The sequence below is a fragment of the Aptenodytes forsteri genome, unplaced genomic scaffold (assembly GCF_000699145.1).
Source record: "Aptenodytes forsteri isolate BGI_AS27 unplaced genomic scaffold, ASM69914v1 Scaffold41, whole genome shotgun sequence".
In the NCBI taxonomy this organism is placed as follows: Eukaryota; Metazoa; Chordata; class Aves; order Sphenisciformes; family Spheniscidae; genus Aptenodytes; species Aptenodytes forsteri.
In genome coordinates, this window is record NW_008796211.1 from 3,719,618 (window position 1) to 3,735,978 (window position 16,361).

Consider the following 16,361-nt stretch of genomic DNA (forward strand, 5'->3'; position numbering starts at 1 on the left):
GTACTTCAAGTTGAAGCGAAGACGTCCATTGTCAATAAGCCCGCTATAGCAGCAGTTTTGTGCTCATTTTCACAACATGACGTCTGCTTCTTTCATGGAATTGTCGAGGAGAAACTTTACAGGAGATACAGCTTAATTAAAATGTCCACCTTTTTTAATGCCACGTTTATAAGGAAAATAAAAATCAAATTAACAGATTCTGATTTAATAGCGTAGTATATCTGGAATACAACTGATCCTGATTTATACTATTAATGTTTTGACCTTGGGGTATTTCATCTGCAGTAATCATCAAGATAACTGAACCACTAGATGTAATAATAATTAGTGTGATAAGCTTGCCAGTAAGGTTGAATATATTGCAGTACAGAAGACAGCAGACTAAAAAGAAAAGCATTAGTACTTTACTGCTAAAATACTTCCTGATTTTTACAGAGACACTCAAATACAATTATTTCTTCTTACAGAATGCATTTTGTTAGCTTATTCTGGGAAGTGCTCATGTTGTAATTTAGTCTGATTCTTAATAGGAAATGAGACTTTAATATGGCTATCAGATGCCTTTTGATGCATGCTACTGATTACATGTAGTTCTGTAATGTCAACAACAGAATTTTTATTTGCAGTGTAATAAATTTCTTGGCAACGTGCGTGGGCAGTAAATACAGTTTATTACACAAGAACATGTAACCTTTTTCCTGTTGTCAGCTTTATATGCCCTCAATATTCAGTTGCCAATGTAGTTAAGACTAAGTAATTTTTAACATAAAAATGGCACAAGTAGCAGGCCTTTTTCTCTGTATTTCTTTCAATATTTGGTTCTCATTTATTTTAGCTCTTTCTTCTATTTACACAATGCACTGTGAACTGAATATTAGGTGTTTATTTGAAGTATGTCTCCATCTAAAGGCTTCAACATGTACTGTACACTTGAAATGTCAGATGTCTCCTAGAATGCTTCATTTTTAGTTCAGCAGAACAAAAAAAAAAATTCTTTGCTTGGCTAAATATCAATGGCAAGTTTACTGTGCAGGACTATTAAAATTAACACCTTCACAAAATTTTGTGAGCTAGAATTCTCGGGCAAAACCTCACGATAAACTGTCTTATTAACAACACAATGGCTCAATATTGGTTTTCACTGTTATTATTACTTCTCTTCAAATAGTTTTCAGATTCTAGTAGGACCAGCTACGCTCCTCCTATAAAACAGCATTTATCCAAATAATTTTACGCTTGTGGGTGTGACACAGTCTATTACACTCAAATTTGGAGTTAACAAGCTTTTTGGTAGAAAAAAGCTGTGTTATGTGTTTTAGGTGACAATGTATGTAATACACATATTGCTGTAATTTCAGTTAAATTTTTATTTTTTTTCCAGGTATTGATACATTTTTGTAAATACATTAAAACTGCAGTGCAATCCCAAAGTCCTTAAAGTCTAGGCTGAATTAAAATGTGCTAAAGCAAAAGAAAACCAAACCAAAGATGAATAAAAATCTCACATAACTATGGAAATTTTTACTAGAAACTAAACTGGTGTTAGTTTATATAATATTGATTATTTATAATAGCCACTCCAACCTGTCAAGTGAATCTTGTTGCCATGTAAATCTTGATGCAAATGCAAAAAAAATCATTAAAACAGTCTCATAGAAAAAAGGCCTCTATGTGCAGTGAACTTCAATTTTATTTTAGATGCCCATAATATCGGAAGACTACATTTGAAAAAATGTGGCAAAATTTAAATTAAAAAATCAATTGGCTTATGATAGAAAAAAAATCCAAGATTTTAAATGCTGGGGATATCTAGGGTGGGGTTTTGGTTTTGGTGTTTTGTCTTCAGGTGACCAAAATCAGCCAAAATATTCCAATTCTGTAGTGCAGTTGGTTTTTGTAACTGCTACTGGGATGAGAACAGCCGCATGAAGTTTTAGCAAGGGGTTACTACATACTCCGATACTGTATGTAAACCTCTGACGCATGTATTATACTTGCAGCGCGGACAGTCTCTTTTAACTGCAGCCCAGATAGCCACTTGCAGTATTACATTCTATTATGCTGCAGGAGCGAAACGCTTTCTGCCCAACTTATATCTTTATATAGTGTAGTGTGTGACTGTTAAATTAGTGCATAATGCATTTAAAATATTTATAGTACCAACATTTAGTTAAATAACCTTTATGTAAGATTTATGTTGATTTGTTCATTTCTCATTTAATGGCAAATTATGAAGAGCATGTTTCATAAAGATAATTCTCCATTTAAATTCAGCAGGCCATTAAATATTAAAATTATGTTTCTGATGCAATCTAGAGCAAATTTGTCCAGCTTCAGCGATTATTTGCACTCATAAAAATTAGACTTGATTAATAAAATTTAAATGCTTGATTAAGCTGACATTTTCATGTTTCTTTTCTGATTTATTAAAAAAAAAAACCCTGTCCCGTGGTGGGGCACTATAGTGAATTTTTCCTCCCTGACTATATGGATAGTATAGAAAGAACAAACAGCCGCATGAAGACAGCAATGGTTCTCAGCAGACTATTTAATATTCAGGGGTGTGTTGCCGGTGGTCTTTGTGCTCTGATAGCACCCAGACTGAACGCACAAACAGACGATGACCTGTTTGCAAAAGCCTCTCTAATGTATTTTATTGATGATAACAAATGGAGAGCAAGTTTGCGATTCTGATTAATATGGCAAAAGTAAGGCAGGCTGCACGTTTTAAGAAAAGCTCGTGGACTTTGCTGCACCGTTCAGAGTGATGTGCTGATCGCCATCTGGCTCAAGTAGAAACACAATGAGAGTCACTTTCTATTTCAAGGTGCAGAGGAGAACATTAGTTGATGGTTAGTAAATACAAGGTAAAATAGTTTCTGCACAATGTTGAAAAAAATTCTATAAAACCAACCCTATTTTCCTTACTTCTAGAGGTGTCACAAATCCGACTAGTTTTACACACATACTGTTCTATGCCTAACTCTGTATTCGCCCACCAGCCCTGTGTTTCGGAGATTTTGTGGCTGGGGGGGGGGGGGGGGGACCGGGGGCAAAACTTCTCAGGAAAGTACAGTCAAAACGAAGTCAAGATGTAATTGCCAACCTGACAACGCCTTCGTATCATCTTGTGCAAATGACATATTCCAGACACTCTAGCTAGAATACAGGGAGAATGATGCTTATTTTTGCCATAAATCCATAGCAAGAATTTAGTCCTCAGATTAAACCCTTTGAAACCTTTCAAACTAAGAACTTTATGGACTCATGCTTCCACACTTTAAGCCCATAATGTCAAGAAACACCGAAAAACCAAGTTACTACCTTGTTTATTTGCTTGGTAACTCAGTTTTCAATTTGCAGGAGAACAGGTGGTTAGAGTCAGGCACTTTCCTGGTGGGGTTGATTTCTGTATTGAATGTACAGCAAAGAGGCACTCTCTGCCCCAAACAGGAGCAGCAACAAATTCACCAAATTCTTTGACAGGGACTGTTGCCTTGCCCCCAGAATAAAGTGATTCGGACTCTAAGCAGAAAAGCTCTTCTAGCTGCAAATGAGCTGGGGTTGCACAACCAACTTAAGCTTGTCAAGCTTACCATCCTTTCTTGAGGAAAGGAGGAATCCAATGAGTTGGACATATTTGTAAGCATCCTTCTTCCCATTCCCCCTTTTGTTTTTCTTTGTGTGGTAATTTCCAGAAGACACATAAAGACAAATAAAAAATCTGAGTACGCATACCAGATTGGAAGACTATATAAGAAGTACCCACAGAAACTGGTTAAAATCTCAAAGTGAAAGGTTGTCTTTAACAAAAGCTATTTTTCTTCTCTTCTCAAAACTTCATCCTAAACGTGTCCAGCTCTAACTTTTAATAGAAACATATACTCTAGAAACATAAGTCATCAAAGCCTATTTCGCAAAAAATCTCCAGTGAAATTAAAAGATGTATTGTGCCATTTTATATCACTCTTACAAGATTAATAATATGTGTATATACTCTATTATACAGATTCATAAGAATTTGTGTATGGCACATTAACTCCCAGCTGCTCACCATCATTTTCTATGCAATGACATGTGCAACTTGAAACTTCAAGAGGAAATTAGCTATTTAATATTTCCTTAAAGGCTCTAAGTATTAACTATAAATGCAGGATGTGAACTGAAGTGATTAAACCTCTTCTCCATAGGGGTGTATATAGCAGAAGAACATTCATAGGTAACTCCAGGCTTGTGCATTGTTCTTCTATTAAATTTTAAATTGCTTGGGAAAAAAACTAACAAATAATAGACCAAAAGGAGAGAAGGATTAGTATCTTCAGTCAGAGAGTCACAGAGTGGCAGAGTTTGGCAGGGACATCTTGAGATCAACCGCCCTACTCAAGCAGAGATCATCAAGTCCAACACCCCTACTCAAGCAGGGTCACCTCTGAGCCGGTTGCCCAGGAACACATCCAGTAAGGTCTTGAATATCTCCATGGATGGAGACTCCACATCCTCTCTGGGCAACGTGGTCCTGGGTGTGACCATACTCACAGTAAAAGTGCTTTCTTGTGTTCACATGAAATTTTGCGTATTTCGGTTTGTGCCCATTGACACTGTCCTGTCACTGGGCACCACTGGGAAGTACCTGTCTCTCTCTTCTTCGGCTCCCTTCAGGTATTTATACACATTGTCAAGATCCCCCCTGAGCCTCATCTTCTCCAGGTAGAGCAGTCCCAGCTTGCTCAGCCTCTCCTTGTGTGCCAGATGCTCTGATCCCTTCACTACCTTCCCTTTGCTGGGCTGAAGTGCAACTCTCCTTCCTTGCCTTCCCAGCCTGTACTGACTAAAGAGCCAGTATACATCCATTGCATGATGCTTGAGAGCAATCCCACCACGTTGCCATGATTATGCATGCATGTAGCTGCACGTGGACCTCTTAACTCCTGCTGGCTCCTATGTTGTGCACACTAATGTACAGGCACTTCAGGGAGAGACCCCCTGGCATGCTGGGTTCTCAGGAAGGGTGTGAGAGCTTCTTCCAGAGCAGCATTTCCTTATTTGCGTGCCTACGCCTGGGGTGGGCCCCCTCTGCCCTGTTTGGTTGGTTTTGAGGTCTCCTGTGTCCACTTCACCCTGCACCCTTTGCTTGCTAACTCAGACCACCATTTCCTCACTTGATTGTGGATCATCATCACCTCCCTCCCTAATAATTTCTAGTTTAATGCTCTCCTCATCAGGTTGGCCAGCCTTCTGGGAAAGAAGATTTTGCCCCACTTGGTAAGGCGGGTCTTGCTTCTTCCTAGCAGTCCTCAATCCTCAAGGAGGATCCCATGGTTGTAAAAACCAAGTTCCTGTTGTCAATAACAGCCGCGCAACTGGTTGTTCACCTGCCAGATCTGTCCACTCCTCTTCCAGGCCTTCTCCCTCAATGTCAGTATCAAGGAGAAGACCACCTGGGCTTCCTGTCTGCTACCTATTTAGTCAAGGAAGAACAGGAACTTGCAAGTGTCACCAGAGGAGATCCAATGTGCCTGTTACAGCAGTTAAGCGTTATTGCCCAACAGCTGAGAGACTGTCACAGTTTGTCCTAATTGTGGTAGTCAGGATGACGTACACAGGGGAAAAAAAAAACCTGATAACTATGCAAACCAAGTTTTATTCGCGATACGATGCATTCCCACCACACAATCAAATGTTTCATGTCAGGGAAGGGGACCAGAGCAGCTGGAGAGTGCGAAAATTTTTAATCACTTTGAGGGATTATCTGACCATTCCTTAAGTTAGGCAGCTCCAGCAGTCAGTCAGAACACAGCCTGAAGTAGAAAAGCAGGAAAAAAAAAAAAAAGATATTTTTTTCCCACTAACTGCATGCAGTTGTAATAACTGTGACTTTTGCTTAGAAACAGAAGTGAAAAAAAGACCCCAGACAGCAGTGCTGCTGTTTTCTCCAAGCTATAAGGTGAGGGGTTTTTTGTACAACACATTTGAAAACATCAAAATATTAAGTAGTTTCTTAAAAAGACTGAAAAGAAGCTTTAAACCCCAGCATACTTTCTGTTCGTTGGGATGTTTCTATAAGTCTTTCAATTACAGCTGTGTGGAATGAACTTTTCTGTTTGTCCTTCTATTGTAAGATGTGATATGGGGTTCCCAGAGAGTCAAGGCTGCTATGAAATAAGCCAGTCCTTTTCTTTCACTCTACCCTTGTTCTCCCCGAGCATCCCGAGCGGTCTGTCACCGTGCCATGCTCCCGCTACCCCGTACCTGCTGTAGGCACAGGGCTGGCAGTGTGTAGGGGCAGCACTCCCGTGCTGCTCCCCACTGCATGGATCCAGCACAGGTGACAAGGGGCAGCGGGGACAGAAAAAGCGGCAGCGATTGATAACCTCTCCTCTCCATCAGAGGATGTGAAAAAGATGCTGGAAAAAAGGCAGGGGAAAAAAAATAAAAGCAGTAAGATCCACTCAGTTCTAGTCTTGTGTGTTTAGCTGGTGATGGTTTAAGATGAGAATGGCAGTTGTGCTAAAAATAAATTATTTCGTGAGGTCAGGTATTTAGGAGTACGATCATAAGGAAGTGCAAAGATCCTTGGAGAAAGCAGCTAGGTAAGCTTCAGGCAAAAATGATACTGCAAAATTCAGAGGAAAGCATTAAGAATGCCATTTTAGTCATTTTTTTCCCTGCTTAATATTGGAAGGAAATATTTATTCTGTGATTTTTTTACACCTGCCACATGACTCAATGCCAGAAGTTCATTCATTTTAGATCAGTTCTGAATTCTCACAGATTCATTTAGAGAACCGGTCACCAAATCTACATCTATCTACATCCGCTTACACCAACATTTAATGCAAGAGTTTGTATTTCATGACAGCTTATCTTTCAGAAACACAACTAATCTTGATCTAAATGTATAAAAGATAGGGAATCCAATGCTTCTCTTTGAATTTTGTGCCAGTGTTCGACTAAAACCACAATGATGATCAATCCTATAAAGAGAGTCCAGCTGAATCCATGAAAGCAATAACGCCTAATACGCTGCTTCACCTCTCTGTCAGACTTTCCAATAGACTTATCTCCTAATCGTAAATACACTTGGGGCTCCCCATTGCCCCAGCCTCATTGCACTTTTAAATCAAGAAAGGACTTGCACATATAACTTATTAGGAGTCAGAGTAAATGGCAAAATAATCATACTCGTACTCAAATGAGGCAGTGCAGGCTCATGACGGAGCAGCCCAGACCATTTGGCAGGTGAATTATTCCACAAGAAAAGAAGTTCCGAACTACTTCAAAGAAAGTGATGCCCAAGAGGACAGAGCAAATGATACCTTGTCTATAGAGACAGTCAAACAAGGATGAGTTAAGGCTGGTCCATCTGCCATATCCAGACAGAAACTTAGTGATCGCTATTTCATTGACCTGCTGAAGAGTGCAGTCCCTAATGACTGAATTGATGAGACAATTGATAACTGGTTTCTTGTAGGGATATTGCAATGGAAACTAACTCTTCTGAGCTACTTTTGAAGGTCCCAAATGTAAGTATTTTCCACAGACATTACACAAGTATAAAGTGCATACAATTTTTAACTACGCTTGTTTAGTGTTAATTGAGTAAGAAAAGTTAACAAATCGATTTATCTTTTTGTCTTAGCATTAGCTTGAGGATTTCAAAGTAACTTCTAAAGATGGACGATATTCCTAAGATAAGTAGTCAATGATTTCACTGAGGCACACAAGGAATCTCTGGAGACCTGGGAACAGAAGCCAGATCATGTGAATCCTGAAGCATTCTCTAGCCACTAGGAAACACTGCTTAATTAATTTAGTTAATATTTACACTCTGCATAGGAAAACAGAAATATTTAAATGACTCCTAATCTAATGATACTGTGCTAATGACCTGAGCTAAGGACTTGTGATATTACTGAAGATTTGTGAGTTAATTAGAAAGGCATCTAATAAGTCTGCAGATCACTTCATAGAAGACAGATGCTCACCATGATGATAACCAAGCTCACTTCATTAAAAATGAGGTCCCAACTTACTTGTGATAAAACCTAAACAAAAAATAGTAATTAACGGCACAGATAGCGAATATTTGGGAAGAACAGGACTGGTTGATATAAACTATATATCTTGGTTTGAAGCAATCTCAGCAAGAGGAACATTTTTAGAGCAGCATTTGGTGTCCTCAACAGAGCGCCCATCAATAGCTTCGTTATTTTGTTAGAAAAGTTACATGACCCAATTAATCTTCACAGGCAGGTGGTATTTCAGAGAGAAATGAAGTGTATTGCAGCTCACAAGTGAAATCTCTCCTTTCACAAGGGATTTCAGTTACTCATAAAATCTTAGGTTGAGAAGCTTTAAGCATTTCAGGCAGCAGGAGACTAAGGGCTGTGATTAAGTAATGCATCTTTTAAATCTTGATCTTAGGCTTTTTCCATAAATGTAACAACCTTTGGGATTAGGGAATACCTCTATCATTCCACCCTTAATTTTAGATGACCCTTGGAAGCGTAACAGTCTTAGTGACGTAGACAGGTAATACCAGTGCCAGGATCAGGGCTGTATCAATTCCTCTGGTGACTAATAATTGCAGTTGCTAGACATTAGGGTCATGGGATCATTCAGGCTGGAAGGGACCTCCAATCTCCTGCCCAAAACAGGGTCAGCCATGAGGTCAGATCAGGTTGCTCAAGGCTTTATCCAGTCAGGTCCTGAAAACTTCCAACAGCAACTGCACAATTTCCCTGGGCAATCTCTTCCAGTGCTTAACAATCCTCATGGCAAAAAGCGTTCTCCAGTCTGAACCTCTGTTGCTTCAAATTATGCCTGTTGTCTCTTCCACCACACATCACTGTGAAGAGTCTAGCTCCATGTTCTTGATAACCTCCTTGTAGGTAGTGGAGGGCTGCTGTTCAGGTCACCTGAAGCCTTCTCTTCTCCAGGCTCTTTTGAGCCTAACTTCCCTCAGCTTCTCCTTACAGGGCAAGTGCTCAATCCCCCTCACCATCTTGGTGGCCCTCTACTGAACTCGCTCAAGTTAATCAACGTCCTTCTTGAACTGGGGTGCCCAAAACTGGACACTATTCTAGATGCAGCCTAACAAGTGCTAAGCAGAGGGGATAATCGCTTCCCTCGATCTACTGGCTGTGCTCCTGTTAATGCAGCCCAGGGTACTGGGCTCTTTCCTGCTGGGGCACACTGCTGGCTCATGTTTACCTTGCTGTCTTCCAAGATGCCCAGGCCCAATTCAGCAGAGCTTATCCCCAGGCAATCAATCCCCAGCCTGTATCATGGGTTACTCCTCCCCAAGAGCAAGAATTCACATTTTTCCTTCTTGAATTTCATGAGGTTCCTATTGGCTCATTCCTCCAGCCTAACTAGGTCTCTTTGACTGGCAGATCCAGGGTATCAACTGGTCCCACACCCCTGGTATAATAAAAAAAATTGATGGGAGTGCACTCTGTCACCTCCTACAGGTCATTGATAGAGATGTTAAACAGGACATGTCCTTGTGCACTGTGGTACTCCACTCGATACCAACCTCCATTAACCACTATCCTCTGAGACCAATTATCTAACCCGTTTTGGTTTTTTTCCACCCATCCAGTTATCCATCCAGATCATAATGTCCTAGACAGCACACTGCTTTTGGGATATGAATACTGATACAAATATCAGATTCATAACGCTCAGCAATAAAATACATGCAAAATCCTTAAGCTGCCTGGATACTAGAAAATTTGCACAGCATAGAATACAACTTCAACTTTTGATATGTACTTCTGAAAATCTGAACCATGCTTTTATTATTAATGTCAGTTATTAGTAAACGTTTGCTACTTTATATCCCAACTACATGCATTTAACTAAATGGTGGCATTAGATGAGGAGAAGAAAATAAGAAAAGGCTTATATTAAGCTCAATGAATGGTAACACATTAATGATAAAATGTGAAATACAATAAAATGTGATGCATTCTGAAACTGTTAACAAATTGGAATGATTTTAACCTTTAACTTCAATATGTGAAATAAAAAATACAACATAAGGACTTAGCCACACAAAACCATTTTCAAAGAATTTGCCTTATTCTGACCAATAAGCCTCTCATCTCTGCTCCCACATAAACCAGATTCTGAGGAGAGTACATGTTCTACTGTATTTTTACACGACATTTTCAACAAAACCAGACACATTTATTGGACAGCTGGAGAAAAATTAAATTGCAGGTGGGAAAATTGTCCATCGAGGATTGTGAACTGAGACATTTTCAAAAAGATGTCATATTTAAACTCAGTTACAAAATGTTATCTAGTTAAAAAAAGAAAAGGACATGTATGCGCTTGAAGTAGAGAAGCCTTACCGTATCATGTTGCCTGTTATCTTTCCCTGATACGATCAAGAAGTAGTTCCATGCCAGCAGCAACAACAAAGCCAGTGGTATCATGTAGAGCTCAAAGTTCCAGACCACAAAAAGAAAAAGCTAGAAGACAGAGCAGGAAAAAAAGTGATTCAGATCAGCATTACATTAAACTCTTGTGCACAGTTAAGACCAATAAATTAAAACAATTCTAAAGAAACCCACCTCTCCTTAGGCAGAGAAGTTGTTTAACCACTTTGCTGACTAGCCACTTACCTGCATGAAACAACTGCTACACTTCCCATTGCTTCGTACCTTAGTTCTTGCAAAAGGAAAATTGATGTAGTGTAAGAGGAATATTAATTGTTCTCTCGTAAAATAATGCTTATGTGGACAAATTAATGCAAAATAGCATGAAAATAAGATCACAATCTAAGAAAGAAAAGATTAGTTATTTCCATGGATAAACATTAATTTGCTGTTTAGGAGAAAGAACTTAATCATTTTGTAGTAATGTCACACAAACAAGCAGAAGAAGCAAACATCACAACTAAATCTGATGAAAATCTTTTTCACAGAAAACTAGCAAAAAATCACACTAAAAGGTAAAAACGTACAACTATTCTAATGAAAGCATAATAAAACAGTACTGACCACAGACTCTTTGAAAATGGGATTAAAAGGCATGCTGAGAAGCCACCTAAGTCCACCCCTTTGAAAACCTGGATTTGTCGAAGAGTTTCCTCAGAACACCTCGAGTGCTCCACGGCTGGAGGCTGGCAGAAGCGTGGCCGGGTTACGTCTCCCAGAGAAGCGCGCCTCGATCACTGGGGCTGCTCTCCAGCACTGGTGGCCACACGGGGGTCGCACCCCAGGGGAAACCCATCTCCACTGCCAGCTCGGTACACCACAGCTCTGCCGCGGAGCTCTGACAAGCGTCACAGGCTGGACTTTACCCTCAGACCCATCAAGCGGTACAGAGCTGACTGTTTTTGAAGCCTGGAGTCCTAAGCATTTGTCAGAGCCCGTAGCTGTCTGGCAGGGACACATCCAGATAGGTACTGTTCCCTACTGGGGCTGGTACGAAATTATTGGTTTGCAGGAAAGAACTAAAAATATTCGGACTTAGATGGGGTCAAACTAAAACCATTTTTACATCCAGTTTTCCCTGTGAACAAATCCCCCCTTATTTTAGCCAGCTCTAGACGTAACTTGGGTTTGTTTTCTTCTAATATGACAAAAACCAAAAATGAAAGTACTATAGCAAATCACACTATGTACCACAGACGGATATACACCCAGAAATCTTGCTAAGCCTTTTTCATCCAAGTAGTCTTCTGCTGGATTTTTGTTTAGAGTTAAAACAAAATGCTCTTATCAAATACAAGCTCCCACATAAAAGAAAAAAAATCTGTATTTTAAGTAATCTGCTGTCTCCAGATCAGCTAACTTACCTCACCCCCCCACTTCCTATCACTGAATGCTATGTATATGGAAGTCCTGTGAGACTGCAAGACAAACTTGATAAATAGGGACAGAACTGAAAAAGCAGCGTGTGTGACATACATAAGAGGATATTGGCACTTCTAGCAGTTAATATTTCATTTGAAAGAAAACTGTCTTTTTTAGGTTGCTTAGTTTAAAAGGAAATCTGTTAGAAATGGTAATGAATAAGAAGCAAACAATACCTCACAGAATTTGAGAGTTCTTCTATGAGCTTGCTAACTACCCTTCTGAGAGCAAGATCTATAGGGATTTGATGCAGTCAATTTGATATAGCCAACTTACAACAGAATTCGCATCTCAAGAGAAAAGCAAAAGATCCTTGCACCCTTTAAGCCCAGAAATGCCCTGAGTGAATGAATACATGCTGAAGGGAGCTCTGGAAGTCAACGAACAGCACCCAGCTATCAGAAAAGCAAATACTAGAGATAACCTGTTGAGAAATGGCAATGCATACAGTCTTTCTCATGGTCCCATCTGAACTTTGGTTAGAAAGACGGAAAGAAAATCAAGTAATACCCAAACAATCCCCGGCTCCCGAGAAAAGAAGCCAGAAAACTAGACAGTTTCAGGAGACACAGACCTGACCAGAGACTAAGGAATACGGTCATCATGTACCCTGTACTCCAGAACATCAATGAGTTCCCATCCAAACACTCCTCCCTTGAGGTTTCTAAGTACCAAATGATCCTTAATTCCCTACAGTACTATACTCTGTAGGCCATTAAAATATTATATTAAGATATTACCTCTTTACAACTTGTATAGACATATCTTTCAAAAATGTGGATATTACACCCGCCATCTCCTGTAGATGATTTCGCTGACCTGCCAGCTTCATTTCCATCTAGTCTGGCTGAATTTTAACCAGTTCCTCCTTTCAGGCACCTGTCTCAGCCAGGCGCTAGGAAAACAGGGACTCTGTATTTGCAACACAAATGAGATGTGCGCTGTGCGAGACCAGCACAGTGATGGCACTGCAAGTGAAATGGTCTCACTATCTTCCCCAGAAGAGGAATGCACTCATGAAACACACATGGGAGAAAACAAGCAGATTCCCAGTATTAGACAAAACTTTTAAGTAAACATGAGCAAACCCAAAACCTGGTGCAGAACAGCAAGAAAACCCAGGGGCTCAGTTCTTAGGCATAAAGGGCCTGATAGCTGGGGGGAGAGGGAAGAAGGGAAGGGGTATGTAGAAACCTTAACTTCACTTCCCATACAAAGGGGAGGAAACCCTATGTATCCATCCATTAAATAAGTTGGGGGGGGGGGGATCCAGAAAAGCTCAGGAACAAGTATAAAAGGGCAGTTCTGGGACTTGCCCATGCCTATAAGGCATCCAGTGGAACATGGACTGTATCTGGTATGAACTCTTCCAAGGAAATAATGGCTCTAACTCTGTCTAAAAAAAGGATCCTCATCACTACTGAAACAAGCCAACTATTTTAAGGGAGGAGTGGGAGTCTCAAAGGTTACAGTTTAATATAGCTGCCATTTCCTACACAGAAGAATATAAGGGAGGACTCTTTTTCTTCTCCCCCATGAGATCAAGATTTTCAGAGTCACAGGCATGAACTGGCCATTTACAACATCACATCAGTTGATACTCTTAGTGAGAGACACATGCATTAAATGATCATTCAGGGAGACACACGACACTATCCCTGGTGTACAACACTTCAAAAAATAATTTAAGTTAGAATATTGAATATCCTATTCTTTTGCAAACTACAGTATATTTTAAAAAGAAATCTCATCCAAAATGATTAACACTTCCTACTGTTCAGAAAAAAAGCCTGCCCTTTCAGACTAGCAGCTGTGGATCATTAGCTTTCCAGTGATGAGATGTGTTTGATGAGTATTTTTCTTTCTAATTAAGAGATGAGATTCTCTATTTGACTCTCTCTTCAGACAGAAGTGAAGAGAAAGATTTCTGCCTATGTGGAAAGGCCATATTCTAGAGAACAATTATTTCAGATTTCTTTTTATCTACCTCCACCCAATTTCATTTCATTTTTAACAGAACCCTGTTTGCACCCACAGGCTTCACAGCATTAACACCTGCGTTTCCCAGCTCTTTTTATTTTTCCTTTTGCTTCCGTTTTGACTGCCAGCAGAGAAGAGCATGTAAAAAAAGGAGCACCCCATGCAGGAGACACTGGCCCACATCCTCAGGTGCAGGAGAGAGCAGAGCACATGACGAGGGAGGGCTGCGAGTACCACTGTTTGAGAACTTTCTGACAAAAACTGGAAACCGCTCACTCCATGGAAACACCTGGGTTCAGTGAAAGCCACAGGACCGAGCGCAAGATGCTCCCAGCTGACACGTAGGGAGCTTTCCAGAACCTGCAGCCTCGCAGCAACCTTGATATACGGATTACCTCCAGGCAAAAATGAAAAGGGGGCTTGACAGCACGCCGGCCTTTCTCCTGGCGAAGGGGCAGGGGAAGTCTCAGGAGGTGAGCCAGCCAGCCAGCCCAGGCTGACACAAGAAAGAGCCTTCGAGATTTGCACTGGCAGCACCCAGCGTCATGAGCTGTAACGCGTTGGGCCGCACGGTGAGATACGGCCGTTCCCACCACCGTCGTGTCACGCAGGGCACGCCGCTCATACCGCAGCCTCCTCTTCAAGTTTTGGCTTTCTCTGATCATTTTCAAAGAGGATCCGTACAGCCTCATTTACATATTACCTATATCCTTGTATTATATGCATTACCCAACTCCCGATTACCCTGGAAATGCAAAATTTGGCTGCATGGTGTTTTGGCACAATCACAAACGGAGCCGATGTCTGCAGCTCCGAACACTGTGCTCTAATCACAAGATCATCCATTTACCCTTTAAGCTTAAAAGGACAACTGTATTTCCTGAGGCTTTGTCCCTTGGATGTATTCTCAGAAGACTAGAAAGAAGGAAATATAACCCACATATCTGCATGGTACAGACTGTCTACTAAGTACTGCAGGTTTTAAGGCTCCAATAAAATCCTGCATGGTGTTTATACTACGAAACACTTGAAAATACTTTTCATTGTACCTTGGAGAGTCAGTAGCTTCTTCCATTACAAAATTAGCCAGTTACCTCTGGCGATCACGGCTCCTTTCATCTTGTATGGCACTTCTATTAAAAAAATTAAAAAGGAAGTATTTCTTTTAGCTGTATCAGATCTCAAACACACTAGTATTAATGTAAACACTTATGGGAATCCATTTCAAACGCGGTGCCCTCATTCAGGTAAGTCTGGAAGAAATGCACCTTTTGAACATATTCTAAAGCATCCTCCAACAGTTTTTTTCAGCAGTCTTGTAATTTCAGTTCCAATTACCTGAGTGCCAGGAGAAGGTGCAGTCTGAAAGATTTGAGTCTAAAACACATTCCCTGTTACTCCGTTTCTTTAAATAGGCAAAAGTCAACTTGAAAATAGCAAAAGCATGGAATGTGAAAAAAAAAATACAGAAAAAATTTCATGTCATTCCCACCTGTATTATTTTGACAGATTTCCAGTGCAACGTTGGATTAGTGTTGGTTCTCTTTTTTAAATGCCTGAGGTCTTGGTAATCTGAGCAATGCTGAATAATTAGTATTTTTGATCCCCTAAGAACTCTTCCTTTAACTCAGAAACAAACTTACAGGTTTTCCTGCATCTTCTCTCTCTTTGCTGGAATTAGAACAGTCCAGTTCACTGCGATTTAGATTTTTACTCTCTTTCTTTCCTATTTATTTCATGTAGAAAAAGAAAATGGAGATAGTTCCATGATAAATAACAGTCAGATATTAACAGACTGGATGAAGTATTATTTTAAACCCAGTCTCAGTGAGGCTTTTGGTGTATTGAAAGACCTATGGTAGCTCTCGTTAGAGCACTTGGGTCCCGTATCTAGAAGAACACTCAGTAAGAAAACCAAAACCATTTCTTCCTGGGTAGGACATTTCTGGTCATGGTTTTTCCGTGTTGATAACCTGTACAACAAACCCATGGTTCTATTTCACCTCACTTCTTCGATCTAAGCGTAGTGTACCGCTAGTTATTAAAGAAACAAGTCTGACAATTAGATGTGACTCACTGATGTGCTTCAACCCACCCAGCTTGTTTTTGAAACACATCTACAGCTAGACTTACCTCATCTGAACAACCTTCACGATGATACTATTGTCCAACTGCATCATAATGTAAGCTATCTGAGTCTTTACAGGATTGTCAGCACCAATAAAACATTCTAGTTAAAAGCCTGAAAATTTGCATTTAATTTTTGCTTACTTTTTTCCTTACAACTTTTAACTGACGTTTCACATCATTTTCCAGAAGTGCTGTGACTTCGCTTTGAGAATGCTGACAGGTCCAAGAGCGCGAACCCCAGGGCACGAATGCAGCGCCATTTTAAACAGCGCATCAATTACTGACATAAAATTCATATTGCTGTAACCAGTTTCATGTAGCAAAAGTCAGGTGGAAATAAAAATGACACCCCTGACTCACCCCCCCGTAAATGTCTACAAA

General features: G+C 40.2%; 1 protein-coding gene across 1 annotated transcript in view; it reads right to left on the reverse strand.

Annotated features, from left to right (window-relative positions):
- The window catches only part of MCTP1 (multiple C2 and transmembrane domain containing 1), a 177,847-nt gene that overhangs the window by 42,991 nt on the left and 118,495 nt on the right, over positions 1-16,361 (reverse strand). Inside the window, 1 exon segment of the mRNA XM_019474378.1 lies at positions 10,362-10,481. Within this exon segment, the coding sequence (XP_019329923.1) occupies positions 10,362-10,481 (120 nt within the window).